At 41.3% G+C, this 24,075-nt stretch overlaps 1 protein-coding gene across 2 annotated transcripts in view; it reads left to right on the forward strand.

Moving 5' to 3' along the window:
* Positions 1 to 24,075, forward strand: part of akap6 (A-kinase anchoring protein 6) — a 95,515-nt gene that overhangs the window by 40,174 nt on the left and 31,266 nt on the right. For both annotated transcript variants that reach the window (XM_004917276.4, XM_002932830.5), the window contains 2 exons: positions 12,918 to 13,057; positions 13,144 to 13,264. In XM_004917276.4, the coding sequence (XP_004917333.2) occupies positions 12,918 to 13,057; positions 13,144 to 13,264 (261 nt within the window). The remainder of the gene's footprint in view (positions 1 to 12,917; positions 13,058 to 13,143; positions 13,265 to 24,075) is intronic.

Raw genomic sequence — 24,075 nt, forward strand, 5'->3', positions numbered from 1 at the left:
AATGTGAGAACCAAACAATTTGAAGTTAAAAAGTGTTTAATCACAGTGCTTAACCCACACCCCGAGCCCTGGCGTCACTTTATTCTATTATATGTGTTCCATTACAGCAAAGGGCATTTTTATTAGATCTTAGTGAACAATCATTTCTTATACTTAGAACTTTGAAACAAATCCACCTTGGGCAGTCGTAACTCTACCACACATGTATAGGAGGCCCCTATTGAGCCCACACTGTATGTGACCAGGGGATCCTACATGCATTTATTTTCTGTCAGACCATTCTTTCAGCAAAAGGGTTATTCTCTCTGCTCACATGAATCCTTGGAGGGCACCAATTTTTTTTCCTCCCTAGGCAGATAATATATTTTAAATATATGCTCGCCCAGCCATGCTGCTCCATTAAAGTTGTACAAACACACTCCTCTCTCGTCTCTCTCAGGGCCCATAAAGCCTTGTATCTTATTACTTTCAGCATATGCTCCTGTTGTTGTTGACGGTGCGGTGTTTCCCTCCTCTCGCCTCCTCCCTTCCGTCCCCTCCTAAATGATCCCCCTCAGAGCTGTAAAATATTTTGAATGCTGATTATTTTGTCCTCTGAATCACAATGCAGCGAAATGATTTACCTACAACAAATCCTGTCGGAGACACGTGGGGGTTAAAAATACAGACATTCTGCGTACCGCACTCACAAATATACGTTGTTCGTTGATTGAAGCTTACATGTGCCAGAGGGTCCAGCAGCACGGATAAAGAATTAATCCTTTAAAATTATCTTTCTCTGGTGCAGTAGGATGATTCTCCAGGTCTGCAGAGCTGTAATAAGCTGCCCACTATATACAAGGCATAAATATATATATACAGGTGTGCCAGTTCCACTCTCTCTGCAGAGGTATCATCTAGTGTAGCAGTGATCAGTGTGTGTGTATTTGTATTTATTATTGGCTTTTATGTCACAGTAGTCTCCTATCTGTTGGTGTGCCATACCTTTATAGTGCCCTATACATATATAACATTAACATATACAGTGCAACTTCATTTTAGGGCCACCCCATGGAATAGGTAGATACCTATATTGCTCCTTTATTAGGGCCCCACTTGGTCCTCTGCGCTCCCCTATAACCCCAAGGTCTGCTTGCTCTATAGCTTGGCCTCATGGAATGTTAAGTCCCATAGAAGGCTAAGGGCAAAATGAATCATTTTATTCTTTTTATTTGATAAATATCGATATTGATCAATTTGTATCAAATTACAGCTTTCAGGGTACATTGATTTAAAACGAATCGTTCAGGTTTGATCTAATATGATCAAAAATACTATCTGGAATTTCAACATCGATTAACCTATACCGATTCCTGATAAATCAGCCTCTGTGATTGCATTTTAATAAAGAGCCAGTTGGAAACAATGGCAAATTAAGGCCTAAACAGGTTTTCATATGGTGCCACAAATTCCACTGGGTTCATTAAATGCCTTCCTTTAGTGGAATTTCCAAGTCTGCTGCTGTGACAGTTCTAGAGATATAGGTTGGATTGTCTTCTATAGGTAAAGCAGGCCCAACTGGTCTGGACTGAGAGTCAAAATAGGCCCTGGCATTTCAAGTACACAGAGGAGCAAACAGCCACCCCACCAGCCCAATAACTAGTGAGTGTCTATGGCACCTTACAGCAGCCCCTCTGACATTTGCCATAATCCACAGATTGCCAGTCTGGGCCTGCTGGCGAGGCACCCTTTGATAGGATATAAATATAGAATGGTGATAAATATAAAGAATAAAGGATTGGATACGATAATTTCTGAATATTGCAAATATCACAAAAATGCTTACGAAAAAATCGTATTAGTCACGATAATATCGTATTGGCGATCCGAAAGTCACAACATTTTCGTACCGAACGATTGTAAACAGCGGCAAAACCTTTCCGAATTTTTCGTGCAAGCTTACGAAAAAGTTGCGCGGGCGTATGTAATAGTGGCGCAAGCATGAAAATATCAGCGAAAATACGTTCAGAGCATTCGAATGAACGCTCCGAGCGTTCGTGTCTTAATAAATCTCCCCCTTGGAGTAGGCTGATGGTCCCTGTGTTTCCCCATGAGGGGTGGGTATGTTCTAATGGTTCCTGCCAGAAGCACATTAAAAGGGGGATAACCAATCACAGTCTTGCTGTCACACAAGCAAAGGCGGGCTTCAGTTCCCTATCAGGTCCACCTAGTTGCTGATTGGTTGAAGTGGAATATATGGGCAAGACTAGTAGGGTTTTTTGAGAAATTTCCAAATCAGCCAAAACACAACTTTTAAGCGCATACTTTCTATAACGTATTTAAAAGAGTATAATGCACTGGCACATTCTTGTTTTTACACAATATTTCTTCTTTAAGATCCCTTATACTTAGTTATAGGAGGAGGCTGGGATATTTGGTTATTATGTCATTTGTAGCAAGTATCATAAAGACACCTGGGTGCTAAAGGGTCTTAACCAGATAATAACTATTTTTAAATTGATATTGGTAAGCTCAATTGTAGCAATCATGTCAGTATTACTATATTGGGGTCCCCACCCAAACTTAGATTGAAGCTTTGGCTTAATAGCATCAGCTTTATATCCTCCATCCAAATTTAGCAGGACCTGGAACCAGTGTTCATTAACCTTTTTTTTCTCAAGGAATGCACATTAAGCTGAAGAATTTGCTTTGTAACCCAAAATTGGTTTATGGACCTCATTTTAATTTATTTTTCATTTTAATCGAAACTTCCACTGTATTCAGAGGGATCATGGTGACCCAATATTGAATCCTTGTTCTACACCCAAGGGGATCACATAGTCCTATCTTTAACATGGGGCCAAAAAATATGGCATCCTAGTCAATATCTAATGGGGGCTGTAGTTGCAGTTCGTGAGTGAGACATAGGCCCTTAATAGTGATGAGCAAATGTGACGAAAAATTCACGAAACGACAGGAAAATTTGAGAAACTGCAAAAAATCTGCCAAACACGTTTGTCGCATGCGTCTTTTTTTGCTGCGTCAGTGACTGTTTTGCCGCGACTGCGCCCATTTTGCCGTGACCGCGCCCAATTTGACGCAACCGTACCTATTTTTATGTGACCACTACTCTTTTTGACGCGCAACTAAATTTTCCATGACAAATTTTTGCTGAAGTTTCTCAAAACAATTTGGCAATGGCAAAATGTGGAAATTTGCCGCAAATCCATCCCTGCCGAAAAAATTCACTTATCACTATCCCTTAATATGATCTGTACTTTCTGTCCATCTTTATTTCCATTTAGCCAAACTACTCCCCCTGTGCCTTTATGTGAAGCAGTGACTGTAAAGCAAAGCAGATAAAATATCATTGTGTTTATCCCAGCAGCAAGCAGCGAATTCCTCTTCCGGAAATAGTTTAATTACACTTAAAATAACATTTTTTTCAATTAAACAGTCAGGTAAGCAGAAATTGATTCAAATTTAAAAAAAAAAAGAAGAAGAAAACAATTAGGCACCAAAACCTTCCCAAACTCGGCTGCAGTGGGCGAGAAGCAGGCGCAATATGTAAGCGGTGAGATGCTATCGTGTATTTTCTTCGCCCCGTCCCCCCGCTTGGGCAGAAACTCTCCTACGTTCTGCACTCTATTTTCCCTTTTTTTATATAATTCATCTTGGGGAATTAGGATGAGAAGGCAGAGTCAATACTTCCAGCATTTTAATTAAAACCGTTAGCGGAATAAATCCATTTCATTATCAGTTAATGAAATACAAGGTCATTTTACCACGTGTGGCGATGGGCTGGGAATAACCCTTTGCACCGACAAACACAGCAACCCTCCTCGCAAAGCATAAAGAATAATCACATTCCGGAACATTCCGCTGACAGGAGTTTTAGTCCGATTGGAGTGAAGAATAACCAACGTCAGCTCAAACCCGTATGGTGGAAATTGCTCCATTTATTGTAAACTTAGATACATACAGTATACCCTGAATGGTGTTTCTCATGTCTCTTGGCAAAGGGATGGCTCTACAAAGTTAAGAATGATGGAGGGCACTCCGGCATAAGGTATACTTGCCCTTTAAAACACTTTCAAAAAGTAGCACATACATTTGGGTGCTAAGGTTTCCAAAATCCCCCCAATAGAGGATTATATTCACAATAGAAAACCACATATAAAATGCTGCACACTAGAGAAAAACATACCAGGGTGGTACTGCAATTAAAAAAAATGTTTAATATCAGATTATTGTGTAACAGCAGTATTACATTTATAGGATAAATCCACAATATCTATCAATAAACAAATCCATACATACCACCCAGCAAAAAGGAATAAAGGCAGATACTCTGGATGAGAGAATACCCCAACGTTTCAGCTCAAATGCCTTTGTCAAGGTATGTATGGATATGTATGGAATGTATGGTATGTATGGATTTGTTAATTGATGGATATTGTGGATATATTCTATAAATGTAATACTGTTGTTACACAATAATCTGATATTTCATTTTTTAAAATTGCATTACCACCCTGGTAGTGTGCAGGGTTTATATATAAGTTTCAAAGTGATGACTCTATAATAATGGAGTCATTTATAATCACCGAGCAAATTTGCACCTGGGCAGTAACCCATAGCAACCAATCACAAGTTTGCTTTCATTGTTCTATTCGCATCTGGCTGAAAAAAGCTAACCGCTGATTGTTACTATGGGTTATTTCCCAGGTGCAAATTTGCCCACTGTCTAGATGAGCCCCATTGTGTGTGTGTGTTTTTTATCTGCCATCAAAATAAATGGGAATATTCCCCAGGGCTTCCTTTTGCTGGGCTGACAGACAATATTTCTATTATGTAGGCTAAAGGTGGCCATACAAGCCACAATATGCCTATTGGTGGGCAATATTGGGTTAATTCAATCATTTGGCCCTAGGGCCAAATTTAATGGTGACATCGGCTCAGGGACTGCATCAGTTAGCCAATATGGTCCCTGATCCAATGGAAAATTCAAACCTGCTCGATTGAGATCTGGCCAATTTTAAACCAGATTTCAGAGAGGACCATCAGTGGTGCCCGTACATGGGCACATAAGTAGCTGAATAGGTCTAAAGGACTGATATCAGCATCTGAAATCAGCCCGTGTATGGCCACCTTTACTGTATGGCCATGTCAACAACACCTGAAGGGCTAAAGGTTGAGAAACACCGACATAAAGTGTTAATGTGGCCAAATGAGCTGAGTTTTCCCTGATATAGGCACCTACATTATGTGCTGGGCCATATCAAACTGATCTGATTGGCTCTCATGCTAACAATTGGATCATAACGAAGGCCAATGCAGGCTGACAGGAGAGGGCCACATCAACAAAGCGATTTTTAGATATCTGATCAATTTTCAGACTGATATCAGGCAGACCATGAGAAGGGCTCCATACATGGGCAAGTAGGCTGCTGACTTGGTTGGAAAGGGCTGTATCAGAAGCTTAACTCTGCCCAGGTATGGCCATCCCAGACTAACTTGCAGCTTATTTGTCCATCTATGCTTCTAGATAAACTCCCGGGAATAGCCTCTGTCTCGCAAGACAAAGCAGGATCAATTGTCCTTTATATGAATGGCTCATAAACATTTATGGTACTGCTGTTGGGAATGGCTATAACTGATTTAAATGAGGGATGCACTAAATCCATTATTGTGGGATTCGGCCAAACCCTGAATCATTGGTGAAAGATTCAGCCTAATACCAAACTGAACCCGAATCCTTATTTGCAGATGCAGATTAGGACAAGGAAGGATTTGGTTTGGCAAGGAGCGTGGATTGGCCGGAATCTGTATCCTGCTGAAAAAGGCAGAATCTTGGCCAAATCCAGGACCAAATCCCTAATTTAAATGAGAGGATATGGGGGCTTATCCAGGATGCGTGGCACTTATACACTATACACATATCTGAGCCTCTTATACAGCAGATAATAACAAAATTAAAAATATTGTGTAAAAAAATGAAATGGGATTATGTTAATGGGGGCAAATATTTGATGAAAGTTGGTGCAATCCTACTATCCTTTTGCACACTAGGGCAGATTTATCATACTTCTAATAAAATGACCTTATTGATGGCAATGTTTTCAGGCATTTATTAATATAACCATGAACAATATGCAGGTTTTTTTCTAAAATGCTTCATATGACTCAGAAGCTGATCCTTGGAGAACCTGAATTAACATCAAGGACAGTAGAACATAACTTTTCTCGTCAGAGCCAAGTAGTTTTGGCACCCAAGGCACCACTTGCTTGGCCTGACACCCTGCACACTAAAACTCACACAGCACTCATTGTCTTCATGGGACACCCCTACTGCTCACCACTCATTTGCTCCCCATACTCCAGTCTGCTCCCCCTCCAATTGCTCCACCCACAGACTGCTCCAAAGCAGGGGGCTTATCTGCATTACCCCTATTTGCCCTACATTCTGATTCGTTCGTACAGGTTAATACTCCACGCCCCCTTTCTTGTCTTCCAACTCACGTCCTCCAGTGAATGCATGCGATAGGCCAATTCAGTTATTACTGTAGGATTACATAAACTTTTTTGCACATCGTTGCATTTCTCATTGCTGGTCATGCGCTTTATATAAGACTCACAAAAAACATATTCTTCTCACCCTGACACAAGAACATAAGCTTGATATGGAGGTATCATTGGCTTAATTTGTGATTTAGGGGCTGATAAATGAAAACGCAAACTGGATCCAGAAAACTTCTGACCATTCTTAATGTTATCATGTTTGGTACCTTATTGTTCATCAGAGCAAGTCAGTGTCACCAGGATGAGTTGGACTTCTTTTTAATAGTGGAATGATATTTGTCTGTATGGGATGTTAGAGCTCTGGTACCTCATCAGATTGTTATTGCCAACAAATGATCGAGCATGGCTTTAAAGTTACAGGTTAAAGGGAGGATTAACAATTAGCAAGATGGTCTTGGAAAGTATTGGTAAATAATACCCATCTATCATAAATTTGTCTTCTTATTATGAGTTTAAACTGTTGTAAATTTGGTTGCAACTTTGCAGTTCTTAAAATCAAAGGCAATTGGTTTTACCATAATGAGTTTCAAGTTGGTTCTCCTAGAGCAGAGAACCTGACACCCATATACATTATAGATAGTGCCAAATGGTACAGATTTTTCTATAGGTCTACTGTGCAAATAAAGATGGGCAGAAGGGAATTCCTCTAGGATGGAGGCCACTAAGGCCTGGGCCCACTGAGAGATCCTTTTGGTACTCTGGTAGGCAAGTCTGACCCTGGCCATGGGTAACATTTTGCATTGTGTGCAATCTTCATGCAAGTTTGTACCAGGGAACTCCATTTGACAGCACTGTGCAAATAAAGCTAGGAAAGTGAAATGATTTATAAATTCACAGTGCAAGGATACATAAGAACCTTTACACTCGGATGTTTTTATGTGCACCTATTTAAATGGTAACCATGATATATCAAATAAATACATTGCATTTTCTTTCATTTCTTTAAAATGAGTAAGTCCGACATGCATTTTTCTATTGTAATAAATCCTGAATGCAGTACGTTACATTTTAAAAAGCGCAATGAAATGTGCCATCTGTGCCAAAATATATATATGGAAACTCATGGCTACAGCCAGGCTTATTAACATGGAATCAGGGAGCCCATGGGTTGAGGTCTGAAAACGCCTCTTAACATATGAAAAAATCCTGTGTGCAAAGGTACTTGTGGGGGAGTGTGTATGGATGAGTGAGTATGTATGGGTGAGTGTGTGAATGAGTGTGTATGGGTGAGTGAGTGTGTATGGGTGAGTGTGTGAGTGTGCGTGTATGGGTTATGTATAGGTGAGTGTGTGAGTGAGTGTGTATGGGTGAGTGTGCGTGTATGGGTTATGTATAGGTGAGTGTGTAAGTGAGTGAATGTGTATGGGTTATGTATAGGTTATGTATAGGTAAGTGTGTAAGTGAATGAGTGTGTATGGGTTATGTATAGGTAAGTGTATGTAAGGGCATAGCAGTAAACAGGGAAGCAGGCCCTGCAAGTGCTGGGTAGCTAAGACTGATGAGCAGTTTTGATGTGTGTGTGTGTATGTGTGTGTGTGTGTGTGTGTATGTATGTGTGTGTGTATTACACATTCTTGTATATTAAATTATCCACAGAGAGTAACTGTTTTGTTTTTCCCTATGATCCTTCGCAGTGTGAAATCCATTTTTTCTAATGTTGTCTAATGCTTTGCTAATTAAAGTGAGCATGTTAATTAAAGCAGAGGCTAATGTTAATTACCTATATTAATGGGATCCTGCATTGCACCTGCCAAATTCTCTAGCTTCATTTTTCAAAATATCTCAATTAAAGTGTAATTTTATAGATATATATATATTTCTTTTTTTTACTTTTCATTTTGACTCTCAGGAAGAACCTTTTAACCTTTCCAGTGCCAAAAAACTAGCTTTCATTCTGATCATCATGAGAAATAAGATAAGATTGCACTTTTTGACATTTTGATCGAGGCCTTTTGACATTTATTGGGAAAAAAATCCATTTATACCATTCAAGTACATTTTTGCTCTGGCCGTATAAGACTTATGGGGGCATTTATCAAGATTCCAATTTTTGTGGTTTAAAACCAAAACTAAACTCATTTCCATGAATGTCAGTGGGCATTTTTTTGAAAAGATCCAAATTGAAAAACTCTCAGGGCCAAATACTTGCTAGTCTGCCCAAACCCTTTAGGATGGCCACCTATTTATATAATTAAAGCTGAGGGCTAATAACAACAAGAAAAACAAATAATTTTCATACCAACATTTCAACATATACAGTATTTAGTTATTTATTTATTTATTTGTTGTTATTGTTTGGAAAGTCATTATTACTGTCTTTCCTATGCTGCTGACTGCACTGCTGGTCCTCCTGACTGCATATGTCGGCTATACTACAGCCGTTTCCCACAATACCTTGCATGTTCTACGGACTAGTAAAGCACATGGCAAGTTATGCTTTGGGCGCCATGGTTTTTTTCAGCTGGCAGAGTAAATGTGAGTTCTGCCCAAGGAGCCTGCCATTAGAAACAATTGGTAAAAGGTGCATTTGGGGCTGAAAACCCTCAATGGCATGTTTTTTTTTTATATGAAATACCACTGTCTAAAAAATTCTCCATTAATACTGGGAGATTTCTGTGCATAGTTTGGGTGCTTCTCCACTGATTAACAATAGCATAGAATACTTCTAAGGTGCCATAAGCCTAAAGAAAAAGAATGGCAGGGATTTGTAGATATCAATGATCCTTGGCCAGATATCTAATGGGCAGGATGTCAGTTTGGCCTTATACACTGTCTAGTAAGTACTTACCTGTTCCAAAGAGGCCTAGTCAGCAGCTAAAATGGGACTGTGTATGACAAGAGTGATGGTGGTATTGGGCTGAGCACTATTTTCATGTATTTATTTCCTATTCTTTTCTTTGAGCACCAGGATATTAATGCTCCCCAGTCGTTAGGCTTTAGCAGCTCGCTTTTCTGTTACCTTTGTTTCATAATGTACCCCATCTGTATTAATAATCGGCTAGATTTGTAATTTTTACACGAGTGCATGAACTTATTTGCTGTACGGCTGCAATGAGCGTGGCGCTGGCTCTCTGTATTTATAGGCAGGCACAGGCTGGGTGTTTATTCCTCCGACAATCGAATCGCTCAGAGTCCCCCCAAGCTGTTCAACGTGCAGCAAGAAGAAATATTTCCTCTCTACGTTCACCACAAATCTTATACTTCCCTTCTCCAGGAGACTGAGAAATTTAATATAACAAAAGGCACGTTGCAAGCTGACTGCATTATGCATCCGTCCTCAGTATCTGAGCAAATGTAAATAGGGTTTTATTTAAAACATCTGTCCGCAGTGGGATAGATAAATGTGCGTGTCTGCCATCCAGCTGTTGGCTTTTAATGCTTCAAATAATAATACCCCCCCCCTCAGAAATACAAAAATCCCCAGGACAGGAATGCGACTTTCAGGATCTGACCAGCGGGTGCTCAAGTCAAAAGTGCTTTGGATTTCTTCTGTGATTTTCCAGCTTTTTTATGTAAGGAAAAAAAAATATAAATATATATCAGTGGTGCTGGGGATCTGGGTTCCATCGATGTGATTCCACGGCACATGAAATGCAGTAAAAGTTTATAAAGCACAAAATGAACTCATTAAACAAAATTGCTAATCTGCTGTCAGAGTGAGAGTAGAGGTGCTTCTTGGGCACATTCACATGCAATCACAGATAATATTAGCGGGTCCTTCTTGCTCTCAGGCAGGCACGGACTGGCAATCTGTGGGTTCTGGCAAATGCCAAGGGGGCTGCTGTAAGATGCCATAGACACTCACTATTTATTGGGCCTGTGAGGGGGGCTATTTGGGCCTCTGTGTACTTAAAATGCCAGGGCCTATTGTGAATCCCAGTCCTGACCTTCTTTTAGGTGTTCATATGCCTGGTTGTTTTTGCCTGGTTATTTTTTTTATAGCTTCTGATGAAGTGGCCTTGAGCCATGAAACGCGTCAAGCTGGGGGGTTTCAGTTCTTCTATTTTTGCAACATGTTTTTAATGGAAGCTAGAAATAAAAGTTTATTTTATTTTTATTAACATAGTTGTCTTGGCGTGCTCCATCCTTCTATACCTATTTAGGTGTTCATATGCCTGGTTGTTTTTGCCTGGTTATTTTGCAAGGGACAATCCGTTGCAATTAGTCATCTTTCAATTTAAACTTCACAAACTATGCATACTACTTTCACATACCTTCTGGCTTTTCCTGTAAGGTCCACCTGTGAGGTTGTAGCCAGAGCCAAGCTAAGTAGTATTGACATCCCCTCTCACCCAATCCTGCTCGGTTGCTGCCTTATTGTACCACCTCAGTGCCAGACCGCCCAACCAGAATAAACAGTGTGGTTTCTAGAAGATGAGTGCAGCAAGCCATCCAGTTGGGATGTGTGAGTGCAGGCTTGGCACAGCTAGAGTGTAGGCTATCACACAAACATCTTGTGCCCCCCACACAGGCGCACCCTACGCGCAAGCCTCTGCCACCTAGTTCCAGTCCTTGGTGTAGCACTTGAAAAAGTGTGCAAGTGCTTTTGAACATACCCTGCTAATGGTAATGGTAATAGTAGGCAGACTGTACATGCACTGTGGCCAAGGCATGGAGATGAACATATACATTTAACCTGAAATTTCTGATTTCACAAGGTGAAGGTATTTTTTAAATCTGACCTTACCATTAGTATTTCCTTTCATCAAACAAAGGCTTTTATATCATTGAACTTGTTTGTAAGTTCCTACTATGATTGTTTTATTCCACCACTCAGCAGTCCCACCAACTTATAACCAGCCCACTGCCAATAGGCATAACACTATACAAAAAGTTAAGACAAAGTATTTTTCATACAGCTTAAATGAGACATTTACTCCTACTGAAACAGGGTTTCTTAACCTTCTTTCTCAGGGGGCCCAAATTAGGTCTTAGAGTCAGCTTTGTTATCAAAAAAGTGGTGTAGAATTATTATATAAATGACCATCGCCAGGATACTTCAGATCATTACAGGGGATCATGGAGACCCACTCTAAACACCATGGGACCCAAACCATTGGTTAAGAATGGATTGCTGGTCTAAAAACTACAGTGTGAAGGGGCCGATGTTTAGCCATGTATGCAAAGGTTAATGAATATGGGAGGAGGGAGGGATGAAATCATGGGTGTCACAAGGGTTTTGTGGGCACAGAGGGGGCAGAACCCTTATCTCACATATAGGGCTTATCGTCTTCTAGTTACCTAAGCTTAAACATGTAGTACAAGTTGGTTAAAGATCTGGCATTCACTGCGCTAAAATGATATATTTTTATTCATCAGGTCTTTATATTTTATTAATACAGTTCCAGGCAGGAAAGATAATTGGAATTAATTGCTAGTCTGGATTCTGGGGTCAGAATAAAAAGATGATGAGTTAAGTTCTGCTCTTTGCTCTGTGTGGGAGCGAGGGGGTTCACATTCTAAATGTTATCCCATGAAGCGCCACATTCCTGTATCCCTCAATTAAATGAGGAAATAAAAGAAGAACACTAGTGTACAGTTGTACTGCCTAGGGATGTCAGGAGGCCAGTCTTCCATAATAATATCTACCAGCCAATCAGTTACTCTCACCTCGTAAGGGTGATACCATCGTACTAATTGCTTCCCTGCACAACAGAATACTTATACTGAAACTACAAGTACAGGGGGTATGATTTTTCTTCTTCTTTAAAGGAGAATGCAAGTCAAAATTTATAAAGCATACTGCCCAATAGTCCTCCTATTGTTTAGTAAAAACGCCACACTTTTGGCTCACCTAATCACATATTTACTCAGTCACACTTACTTCACATTTTCTAGGACAGGCAGCCATTTCTAAAAAGGTATTCTCCCTTCCTTTTCCTCCTTGCTTCATACTGCACATGTGTTTCATTCCCTCCCCCCCCCCTCCCGGCATATCCGCTTCTGATTGGCTGGTGGGCATGTGTAGCTCAGAACAGGAGACAGGATCAAGTTACACACATGCTCAGAGAATAGGAAGGCTGCCGCTGGCACCTACAGGAAGGGGAGAGAGATTTCAGTGATGTCACTGTAGTCTTCACACTGCTGTAGGCTGCCAGCACCGTATCTCAGAGAAGCAAGCAGGGATCTGGGAATTTAGATATGCAGTAAGTACTTAAAAAGAATGCCTTTAGACTTACTTTTAATTTATATTAACCTTTCATTGTCCTTAAAGTAGGGCTTTTAAGCCAAGTAATGCATTCCCCCTTCATCTTTTGGCTTCTTTACATTAGTGGCTTAGTAGCTATTTTAATCAGTTCTAATGTTTTCGTCATTTTAACATTTTTACTTTTACTTCATCCTTCTTCTCCCTGTAGGTCAATGGGTCTCTCAGCTCTTTAGAAGCTCAGAGAGAAGCTGTTTCCCAGATGTCATTGCAGTTGAGTAGCGCACATCACTCCCAGAATCCTGTGCCTCCAGAACCGACGGTCATTACAGGCAGCCTGAAAAAGGAAAGGTAAGGAGTGGGTAGCTTACTCCGTGGTGGCTGGTATGTTGTACTGGGCTGATAGAATGGTAACTTTTATTTCTCTCTTCCTACAGCATGTACGAGGTAGAGGCAGAATGGCAGGATATCTGGGACTGGCTGCTTGACATGGAGGCCACAGTGCAAAATAGTCTAGGGTTGCTGGTGTCTGAGGATCAACATCTACAGATGTGCAAGGTATGTTGCCAGTGACAAATATGGCTGATGAAGTGGTTGTGATATTCTATTCAAGATACAGAGCCAGCTAGCAGTTTGTGTAGGTAATGATACCCAGTTGGTTTTCTAGTTATGTCCACTAAATAACCCTGCAGAAAGTTCTTTCAGAGGTTTCTCCTACATTATTGGCACATAAATGGCTCAGGCTGTTACATTTACCATATTGCAGTGCCATGGTCAGGTCTGTGTAAGTCTAAATAAGTCTAACGCAACTGGGTATTTCTTGACAGGGTTTTACCGCTTATACAAGTGGTCTCTTTAGTTCAGACACTAAACTCTCGATAGACTTATAGTGATTTCTTTTTTGCCCTTTCTATCTAAGCCCCTTACACAAATCCATTAAGGTACCATTACAATTAATGATTGGGGATATAAATGATTTATAGAGATTTCTATTATATTATAACATTTTTACCATGAATTTCTGTGATATATTAAAAAAAAAAGAAAAACATAAAAACCTCAACTTCAAGGTTAATGACAGATGGGGCTGATTTTCAGCTGGATAAATGAAGGTTGAGAAACAGCCCCAATGCCGGCATCAGCTCTTCCCCGTGCTTGCACCCCCAAGCCATTGTGTTGACATTTTGGAGCTGAAAAACTGCCCCATGTGAGCCGACACAATGGCTCCGGGTGCAGGCACAGGGAAAGGCTGATGCCAGGGTAGGGGCTGATTCCCGCCCTGCATTTATCTGTAGGCTGAAAATCAGCCCCATCTGGCATCAGCCTTTAACCACCAGCTTTCAACCACAATTTTAATCACATTTAAGCACATTTTTTCTCAGTGTTTGATGATTTGTCAACTTTGCTTAAAAATGAATGGAAGAACAAGATTTATCCTGCGATTAGGGTTTGACCCAAACAGTTCCGGCCTCAACTGTCCGGTTTTTAGCCTTGTGAAACCGAACAATAATCTGGCCAGTAAATGAAAGACAAATATTAAGATACTGATTTAACATGGCTTAGTTATCATCAAGTACAGTTCATTTCTTATTATTACAAAAACTGAAAAAAAAAGCAAATCCATTAGAATTTATTTCAACTTAGCATTGCTGCATTTCAAATCTTCCTTGATAACTGATTTCTGTATAATAGATCCAGTACCAAGCTTGTATTTATTTATCAGGCTGAATATGGTTGCCACCCATGTGGTTTTGTGCTGGACATCCCAGTTTTTTAAAGGGCTTCAAAACTTTCTAGTTTAAAACACTAAGAAAACTGGACTGAAATTCATCCAATTGCATCAAATGATGCAATAACCCCACTTTGGCATCATAATCCCACTGAAATCATCGTACCCGCTTCTGATGTCATCATGCCCGTGTCCAACATCACTGGCCCACCCCCAATACCATCCGCCCCACCCGTTTGTTTGGGTTTAGCCTCCGGCAAAGGTGACAACCCTACCTGCGATTATTCATAAATATTCATAAACATTCATAAATTATTCATAAATATGCTTTGTAAAGTTATTTTTACAGTTTACAGATATTTTATACATATCCACTGAGTGTAGAACTTAATTCAGTGTAATGATGGTGTAAGGTTATAGATAGTGGTATAAATGGTGCAGTGAAGACCTTGACAGATGATTCTATACATTTGTGTGCAAACTCAAACCCGAACCCTGTCAATCAAAGCCACCGGCACACTTTATCTCCTTCTGATGTAATGAGCCTGGTGGTTGGTATAGAAGGGCCACACCTTCCCAGGGCAATAGAAAAATTCTACCAGCATAGCAGAGCAGATGCCCCATGTGTGGTTATTGTGTTTTCGAGGTGCGCCAAGAAGGCTTGACCAAGGGGTGCACCCCCAATATGTTCCATTCATGCAATAAACACACTGCAGTTTACCCTGTTTTCATCTGCTCTGTTGTGCTGGTAGATTTCTTAAGCCCCTATCTATGCCATGCTCTTGGGGTCAAAAACTAATTATGCAATCCACATGCTCACTTGACACTTGTACCTTGGCTCAATCCATGGCCTAACTATTTATCTTTATGGCCATGTTTTGTACTGAGAAGTCCAGGCTGTTCCTTGCTTCATTTCTGGCTTACACCCAATAAACTCTCCCCAGTGAGTGCAATGTTGGTAAATGGGGGTCAGCAAAGAGAAACTGAACGTATGTGACAGAAATGGGGAGGATTAAGCCAAACTTTAACCACACAAGGGGCTAGTGTAGACATCTTTTTGGCCAGGAAATTCATCTTATTGTAAAGCAATTAAGGCCTCCTTGGATTGGAAGGTTAAAAAAAATCCACATGGAATAAAAAGGAAAGGGGGGGAGTATGAAGAAGATTGGATGGGGGGGAGTCTTTTATTCGAAATACCAACCGTCAATAAATCAAGCTCATTTAGGTAATTTTTATGGATGTAAATCTATAAACTGTCATGTTGAAATCGCTGAGAACATATGGTATATTTCACGGAGCAGATTGCTTCTCATAAAACCTAAAATTGATAACCAGGAACAAAAAAAAATACAGTGGGGAAAAAAATCCAACAATTTAATGCCATCAAATTCCACCGGACCCATTTCTCTTACTCGCTCCTCTCCTCATGTCATTAGTTACTACTAGGGGGTTCCACATTTTGTAGGAAGGTTAAGGTGACCTCTTTATAATGTCTCATTTGGTCACTGGGTAAAGATAGGCTTTAGGGAGGGATGCCTTATTGCTTAGTCCTGGTGAAGCTCTGTGGTGGCCTCCTTACCCTATAAGTATGGAGGCCAAGCTTGGCAAATGATTTTTTAAAGCCAATAAACAAATTAATTAGTCATAAACTGGCCTTGCAGGTTTTTGCAAACGTCAGATTAGCATTTTATTCAGTTTACCTTGATTCTTTAGAAAAACGATAGTGAGCATTAATACTGTTGACCACATAATCTATTTCTTTTCTGTTCCTAATTATATGTTGTAGCTGTAAGCATCCCAGGGACAAATCATATAGGAAATATTCTATATTCACTTGGATCCAAAAATGATGGATTTGGTACATTTCTAAAAAGGTTCACCCCAGGCACCGACCCTATTTTACAGTGTAGTATAAAGGGCAGAAAACATTCTATGTGCCACTTAGGAAACGTAGCTGTAATGACAAATATATATTATGTTTTTTACCATTAGATTTATTTACATTATAGATATGTACTGTTGTTGTGTCACCATTCTATCCAAGTACCCATAAGGGGCATATTATAGTATATTATAGTGTGTAAGCCAACATCATTGGTGATGGCAACTAGCACTTGGATTTGAACGGTCACCTACAAGACAGAAAACGAAAGCAAACATCTGATTGGTTGCTATGGGCAACCTCACTGGTGATTACATTGGCCTTACACATTATAGTAAATATGCCCCTCAAGATGATAAAAGCTTATTTTCTCCATCTTGTTGGATTTCCTTATTGCCTGTGCTGTCTTAGAGAGGAAATGATAATTCGACAGATGTAAAACATACACAATAAAATGTACTTTAATTTTGGGCTGTAAGTTCATTAGGCTTGGGTGTTTAGAACAGGGATCCCCAATCTTTTTTTTATTTGTGAGCCACACTCAGATGTAAAAAGTGTTGTTGAGCAACACAAGCATGAAAAAAGTTATTTGGGGATGCCAAATAAGGACAGTGATTGGCTATTTGGGAGCCCCATGTGGACTGCTGGCCTGCAGAGGGTTCCTTTTGGAGTAAAACTGTGTCTCTGTGCTTCCAAAACTTGCCTCCAAGGAAGAAATGGAAAAATAGGCACCTACTTTGAGGCCACTGGGAGCAACATCAAAGAGGGCGGTGAGCACCATGTTGCTTATGAGCCACTGGAATAAAGGCACAGGTTCCATAGCAGATAACATATAAGCTTTGTAGAATAGAAAAAGGGTTTATCTCTTAGCTGCTATGTAACCTGTACCTTTTCTCCTTTGAATGGCTGCCCCCATGGCTACACAGCAGCTTATTTATATAAACTATAGTAGTGTTTCAAAGGCAAACACACCAGTTGCACCAGTGAAAGGCAACAGTGCATTATATTGTAATTACTTTTTTGCATTACTGTTTCTTTAAGGAACCAACAGAAGTAGTACCTTTTATTCCTTATGGCTTTCCTGCACAATACAATGAATATTTTCAGAAGATAAAGGTAGAGTAACTCTGGAAGATAATCAGCGAAGTGATAGTGGAATGAGGGAAGGTTATGTTCATGGTGAAATGCCATAATATTATTTAAGTAACAGTGTATATATAGTGCTAGTGGAATGTGCCCTTTTAGAGCTGTGCAGATATCGCTAGGCTGGGCGGGGGTAGGGTCCCCTCATGCTGAGCTGATTAACATGGCTCTCAGACAGAGCATGCTGGCCCTCTGCCCATAGGAAGTCTCTTCCCACTGTCACCTCTGTGTTTTTGGCAAACTGCTCCTTAGTGGTTATATGGGGTCAGCTGGTCATAATCCCCAGCCCGTTGGCAAAGGAAGGAGGTAGCAGCTGTATGCCATTCCTCTGTGCAGCATTAACCCCTCACTGCAGTGTTTCTCACTATTGAGGTGTTTATGGGGGGGATCGTATATGAGGCAAGAATGTTACAAATGCCTTTGGTGCTGGGATTGTGAACTTCCTTAGCTAAAAAATGCTATTGTTAAAACATACATATTATTTTATTGTGCAGTAATTGATATCTATAGTATATCGGGGACATCCAAGTACAGACAGAGCTGTGGTTCTGCATGGATGGAACAAGGCGCTTTGGCCTATAGCACACTTGGTGTTTTACTGCAATGTGCTCAGGGAGAAATGCCACAGAGCTAGAGGTCAAAAGCCCCTTAATTGTCTCAAACGGCTGGTGTGTGCCATAGGCAAGGTGTTCCCTAAGCCTTTCAGTGGGAGCTGGTGGCACGCACATATACTATACCCCTAAATATTTTCACTTTTAGGACTCAAAGGGTCAGTAAAGGGTCCTGGCCTTACAGTACCTACTCCTACAACTACATCAATTGTTTTTTCTGCCTCTAACTGGGCCAAGGGCTAAACATATCTGTTTCTACAGCTCGGAGGAGTGTTGGAGCCCTAAGTTAATTCCTTGATTAGGCCCCCTCCTCCCCAGCGTTTCATATTCGCTCTCTCATGCTTTATGCTTCTTATTCTAGAGCTGTTTATTCATTTTGCTCTCTGACTTTCTTATTCTAACTGCTTCTCATCCTACTTCTCATCCTACTTTATGTTCCATACAAGTGCTCCCTTACTTACTTTAGTCTCGGGCCATCCTGCTTTACCGTCATCTGCTAGTGTTTTGCTCTCTTTTCCTTATATTATATTGCCTTCTTGCCTCCCTCCTCTTTTCTGTGCTCAATCCTTCTGCTTCATTCCAGTTCTGCTCTGCTCATTTCATTCCGTTGCCCTCACTCCCCCAAAGGCTGTTTCTTCCTCTGGCTTCTTCTCTTTTTGCACTACCCATCTAGCTCTTCTCTCTTTTCTTTCCATTTTCTCTCATATGTTTCTAGTTTATTTCTTTGTTGTGAATCTTCCCCACCCTTTTTATCTGATCTTATCATCCATGCTTTCAGCTTTTCTGCCTGAAACCCATTTTTCATTTTACTTCTTTCCATTAAACTCCCACCAGCCATATTTATATCCCCTTCTGCACTCTTCTTTAACTATGTATGTTAGTCTGCCTCGCTCTCTGTTATTTCCTATATTCGTATTCTCCTTTTGCCACGTCAGGTTAATTTCTTCTGCTCCACATCCATCACAAGAGCTGACAATTCTGCCTTATTCCTCTCTTCCCAACCCTTCTGCTCCATTTGCTTATGTATTAATTACCTATCATTTCCTGAGCACTGAATTGAATGTTGTCATTCATAGGAGCAGATAGAGTACAGGGACAATAATATGTAATTAATAAACTGTGATATGCTCAGAACATTAATGAATGACATGTATGAGACTGTTCACATGACATCATATCTGCAGGGTGGTGCAAACATTAATGCAGCTGCCAATCAGTGATATCATTTTCGTAACATTGCCCCCCCCCCCTCAGTTCAGGGAAGGAAAAGGCTTAGAATTCTTCTACGACCATTTCCCAGTGTGCCTGCTCTGAATGGGACATAAGGGCACAAAGAGAGTCTGTGTACAGAGAGGGGAACTCTCCCCAGTGCCTCCATGACAACCACAACGCACACAGAACTTCCTTTAAAAACTGCTCCCATCCATCACGGGCTCCGGAAGAAGCGGAGACAATCTCAGGGCAGTAAGCCTATAACTGAGGGGATGCTGGTCATTGCTATACATATCCGCTCCCATGCCAGTGCCAGGCTATGCACGGCTGCGTCAGTATGCTAACCTGTAAAATAGATATATTTTCCATAGTAATGCAGGGGAGACAGCTATAGAAGCCTCTATGGATCCATTGTAGTAGGGATATCCAACCTGTGGCACTGCAGCTGTAGTGGAACAAGAGCTGCCAACATCCTCCAGTTTATAGGTAGTTGTAGTGCCATATCTATGCCATACAGCGACATGGAACAATAAATTACCACTTCTATTTAAGCCCTGTATGTGCGGAATCTATCTTTTTGTGATATCTGCTATACTGCACCCAGGCACATTGGCTCCAGAATTATACGTGTGTGCCTGTATTACCGTGTATATATATATATATGAAAAAATATATATATAAAATAAATATATATTTTACCCATCTGCAATGAAGTGTTGTGGAAGTAATTTTGCCCGTTTGGGGAGCATGGCTCGACTTACTCTGAACCTGCCTGCTCAGTGCATTGCAGGTCAACATGAATGGTTTGCACTTCTAATATCAAACACTAGAGGGCACGCTGAGCCGTGCTGCAATGTTCTGCAGTGAAATTGCTCTGTATTGTGCTGGTACCCAAATTTAGGATTTACCTTGACAGTGAGTACAAATAATGGTGCTCCCTCTTACAGTGGAACAGCTATTGAATATCTATCATTATCATTGCTGCATTTGTTGTAATCTGTTATTCACCACAAAGGTTCTGTCAAGTGGCCTAGCATGTAAGGGTTAAACAATCAGCATAAAATTCCTTGGGAGCTTTTATTGCTATAAAGGCAGATTTTATCCTTTTAGTTGGTTGTATAGTTATGTTCGACATGGGGCAGCTCCAGGGCATAACCTTGAGAAGGCAATTGAATCATGGCCACTGGGACCTTCCCTGGCCCAGAGATAAAATAAAGACTTGGTTATTCTTGTACAGATGCAACAGGCTGATCAGCTAACATAATGGCAGCCAGGCCCAGTAACACAGGGTTGCCTTTAGTTGTGTAGTAGTTTGTTAGTAGCTGGCATTTGTATAAACTGTCAGAGCTATGGACATATTGCTGTTTAGTTTCAGACTTTGGTTGTTGGTTAGTGCTGGGACAGGGAGTGGTAATGCCATGCTACCAGTCATGCAACAGTAATACTACCCCAATATAACTGACTGTGCCCCACAGACACAGTCCCTTGCCAGAGGCTACAGGTAGAACGGGCTACTATAGAAACTGCTGAACCGATCATTCAGAAAAAAAACCCTATTCATTTCTGGTTTGTTTCTGAGCTTTCCCACCCTCTACGTTCCTACAGGAACCCAATACTGTTTGAACCCACAACCCCTTCAAGACGACGCTGTACCCTCTCCAAGTTTCTTTTCCTTTTTCTCTTCTTTTTGCTGTTTGTGTCCCCTGTTCTCTCCAGCCTCACTTCCTTACCCCTAAGGTCAGTTTCTCCCATCTCCTCCCATCTTCCCCCTCCAACCCCCCTTTCTCCCTCGCTGTCTCACCTCAGGGGGCTTAAAAGCCAGCACAATCCTCCTTTTTTGGCTTTGCATTGCCCTGAAAATGTAATTATGCTCTAAAATGTGGTTAGCATTGCAGTAAATATCGCACAGAGCTTCCAAATTACATTTGGGGTGTAAAGTGGATTGAATTTCATCACAAGTTGACACTCAATTATAATTTCCATATATCTTGCATGTGGGGGGGTAGACTTGTTTAACCCCTTGTGAGCTCTCAGAAACAGCAGTTCATTCAATGAGAATATCATGGGGTGAAATAGTTTTCAGAGAAGAGGGGTTGAAAAAAATTCTTCAGTGAGAAGCATTTTCTTATAGGACATTGCTTTATGAACCTATATTTCTATATATAGAAATATGAGCATAGGGTGTGTGGTGGACTGTTGTGGGCAGAATACACAGGGAAGCATTTAGGCAAGCCTCGACCCGAGAAAGTTATGCTACAATTTCCATCATTCGAGCTGGAGGGCCGTTATTTTATGTAATTTCTTTTTCTCAAGTTGGGGTCCCCTGTTTTCTTATTGTAATTATAACAGTATAACTAGAGATAGGACTCGGAGGACTACATACCTAAGTGTAGGACATATAAAACAATAATTCAAATAAATAGTAACCCAGCAGCAAGAAAAGGAGCCACAAGGTGTCTTATGCATATCATAAATTGGTAAATGCTTTGACTTCTTCTCACTTGTGGTGTTAGACCCATCTGTAAGTGGTAAGAGGGACAAGGTGTGCCTTGGGTCCATTTAGAAGTGGGAAGAGAGGTACAAGGTGTACATTGGGTCCATTTAGAAGTGGGAAGAGAGGGACAAGGTGTGCCTTGGGTCCATTTAGAAGTGGGAAGAGAGGTACAAGGTGTACATTGGGTCCATTTAGAAGTGGGAAGAGAGGGACAAGGTGTGCCTTGGGTCCATTTAGAAGTGGGAAGAGAGGGACAAGGTGTGCCTTGGGTCCATTTAGAAGTGGGAAGAGAGGTACAAGGTGTACATTGGGTCCATTTAGAAGTGGGAAGAGAGGGACAAGGTGTACATTGGGTCCATTTAGAAGTGGGAAGAGAGGGACAAGGTGTGCCTTGGGTCCATTTAGAAGTGGGAAGAGAGGGACAAGGTGTGCCTTGGGTCCATTTAGAAGTGGGAAGAGAGGTACAAGGTGTACATTGGGTCCATTTAGAAGTGGGAAGAGAGGGACAAGGTGTGCCTTGGGTCCATTTAGAAGTGGGAAGAGAGGGACAAGGTGTGCCTTGGGTCCATTTAGAAGTGGGAAGAGAGGTACAAGGTGTACATTGGGTCCATTTAGAAGTGGGAAGAGAGGTACAAGGTGTGCCTTGGGTCCATTTAGAAGTGGGAAGAGAGGGACAAGGTGTACATTGGGTCCATTTAGAAGTGGGAAGAGAGGTACAAGGTGTACATTGGGTCCATTTAGAAGTGGGAAGAGATGTACAAGGTGTACATTGGGTCCATTTAGAAGTGGGAAGAGAGGGACAAGGTGTACATTGGGTCCATTTAGTAGTGGGAAGAGAGGGACAAGGTGTACATTGGGTCCATTTAGAAGTGGGAAGAGAGGGACAAGGTGTACATTGGGTCCATTTAGTAGTGGGAAGAGAGGGACAAGGTGTACATTGGGTCCATTTAGTAGTGGGAAGAGAGGGACAAGGTGTACATTGGGTCCATTTAGAAGTGGGAAGAGTGGGACAAGGTGTACATTGGGTCCATTTAGAAGTGGGAAGAGAGGTACAAGGTGTACATTGGGTCCATTTAGAAGTGGGAAGAGTGGGACAAGGTGTGCCTTGGGTCCATTTAGAAGTGGGAAGAGAGGGACAAGGTGTACATTGGGTCCATTTAGAAGTGGGAAGAGAGGGACAAGGTGTGCCTTGGGTCCATTTAGAAGTGGGAAGAGAGGTACAAAGTGTGTGTTAGGTCCATTTAGAAGTGAAAATAGAGAGACACATGGTGCCCGTTGGGCCAGTGCGCAGTTGAAAGAAATTTGATATCCATGTTAGAAAGATCAAGATCTGATGGATATTGAGTCTTATTGAAAGTCTGCCATTATAGGAAGAGTGGAGAGAAAGTTTGTGGTTGCTTGCAGAGGTGATTGCATGGAAGCCTATGGGGACCAATACTTGCGCTGTATATGTTCCTTGTGCAGAGACAAATCACTTGCAGAGGGAGAGGGAGGCCTCCCAGCACTAATAATTTCCTGCAGAGGGATATTGCCATTGTGCTTCTCTAACTGATCTGTAGAACCGCTAACGCATTCCAGTGTTATCATCTATCAGGTTTTTGTATAGTCCAGAGTGTCTGTGTCCCTTTCCTCTGCATATTTTGTTCCCTCCACCAAAAAGGGGGGTTTAAATAGATTTTTATTCTCACCCTTGAAGGGAACAGAAAGGCTGTTTCTTCTATTTATAGTCCCACAGACATGAGAACAATCCTGCCCCTCATCCCTAGTCTCTAGTCCAGGCTGCTGGGGGGATTCTGGGGTTAAGTCCTCTGCCCACTGTGGTGATGTAACTCCGGCTTTGTGTCATTTACATTCAGCCCAAAGAAAACAATTTTCCTGAATAGACAGGCTGACAATAATATTGTTCAGGGCCGATTTTACTTTGGATGCTTTCCAAAAAGGCTCCCAGGCAGCTTTGCCCCAGCTCCCTCTCTCACTCTCTCTCTCCCCTAAACTCTCTGGCTTGCCTCTGCGCTCACTTTGGCCCGCACTCTCTGCTTCTCATTACTCCTATTCATGCTGTCCCACCGTGCCTTGCTATCCAGCCTCCCTTAACATTATTCACTCTATCTAACCTGGTCTACTTCTCTATCTCATCTTTACTATGGCTTAGCACCAAAGCTAAGGCTGTTTTTACTCTGTTTTTGCTTTCCCCTAGTCATCAGATCAAAGGGAATATGATAAAAGGCCAGGGCTGGTTTAGGGTACCCTGGAGAGGGAAGGAGCAATGGGGCTCTAGAGGGCCTTTTTGGCCCATTG

The sequence above is a fragment of the Xenopus tropicalis genome, chromosome 8 (genome assembly GCF_000004195.4).
Source record: "Xenopus tropicalis strain Nigerian chromosome 8, UCB_Xtro_10.0, whole genome shotgun sequence".
Taxonomy (NCBI): Eukaryota; Metazoa; Chordata; class Amphibia; order Anura; family Pipidae; genus Xenopus; species Xenopus tropicalis.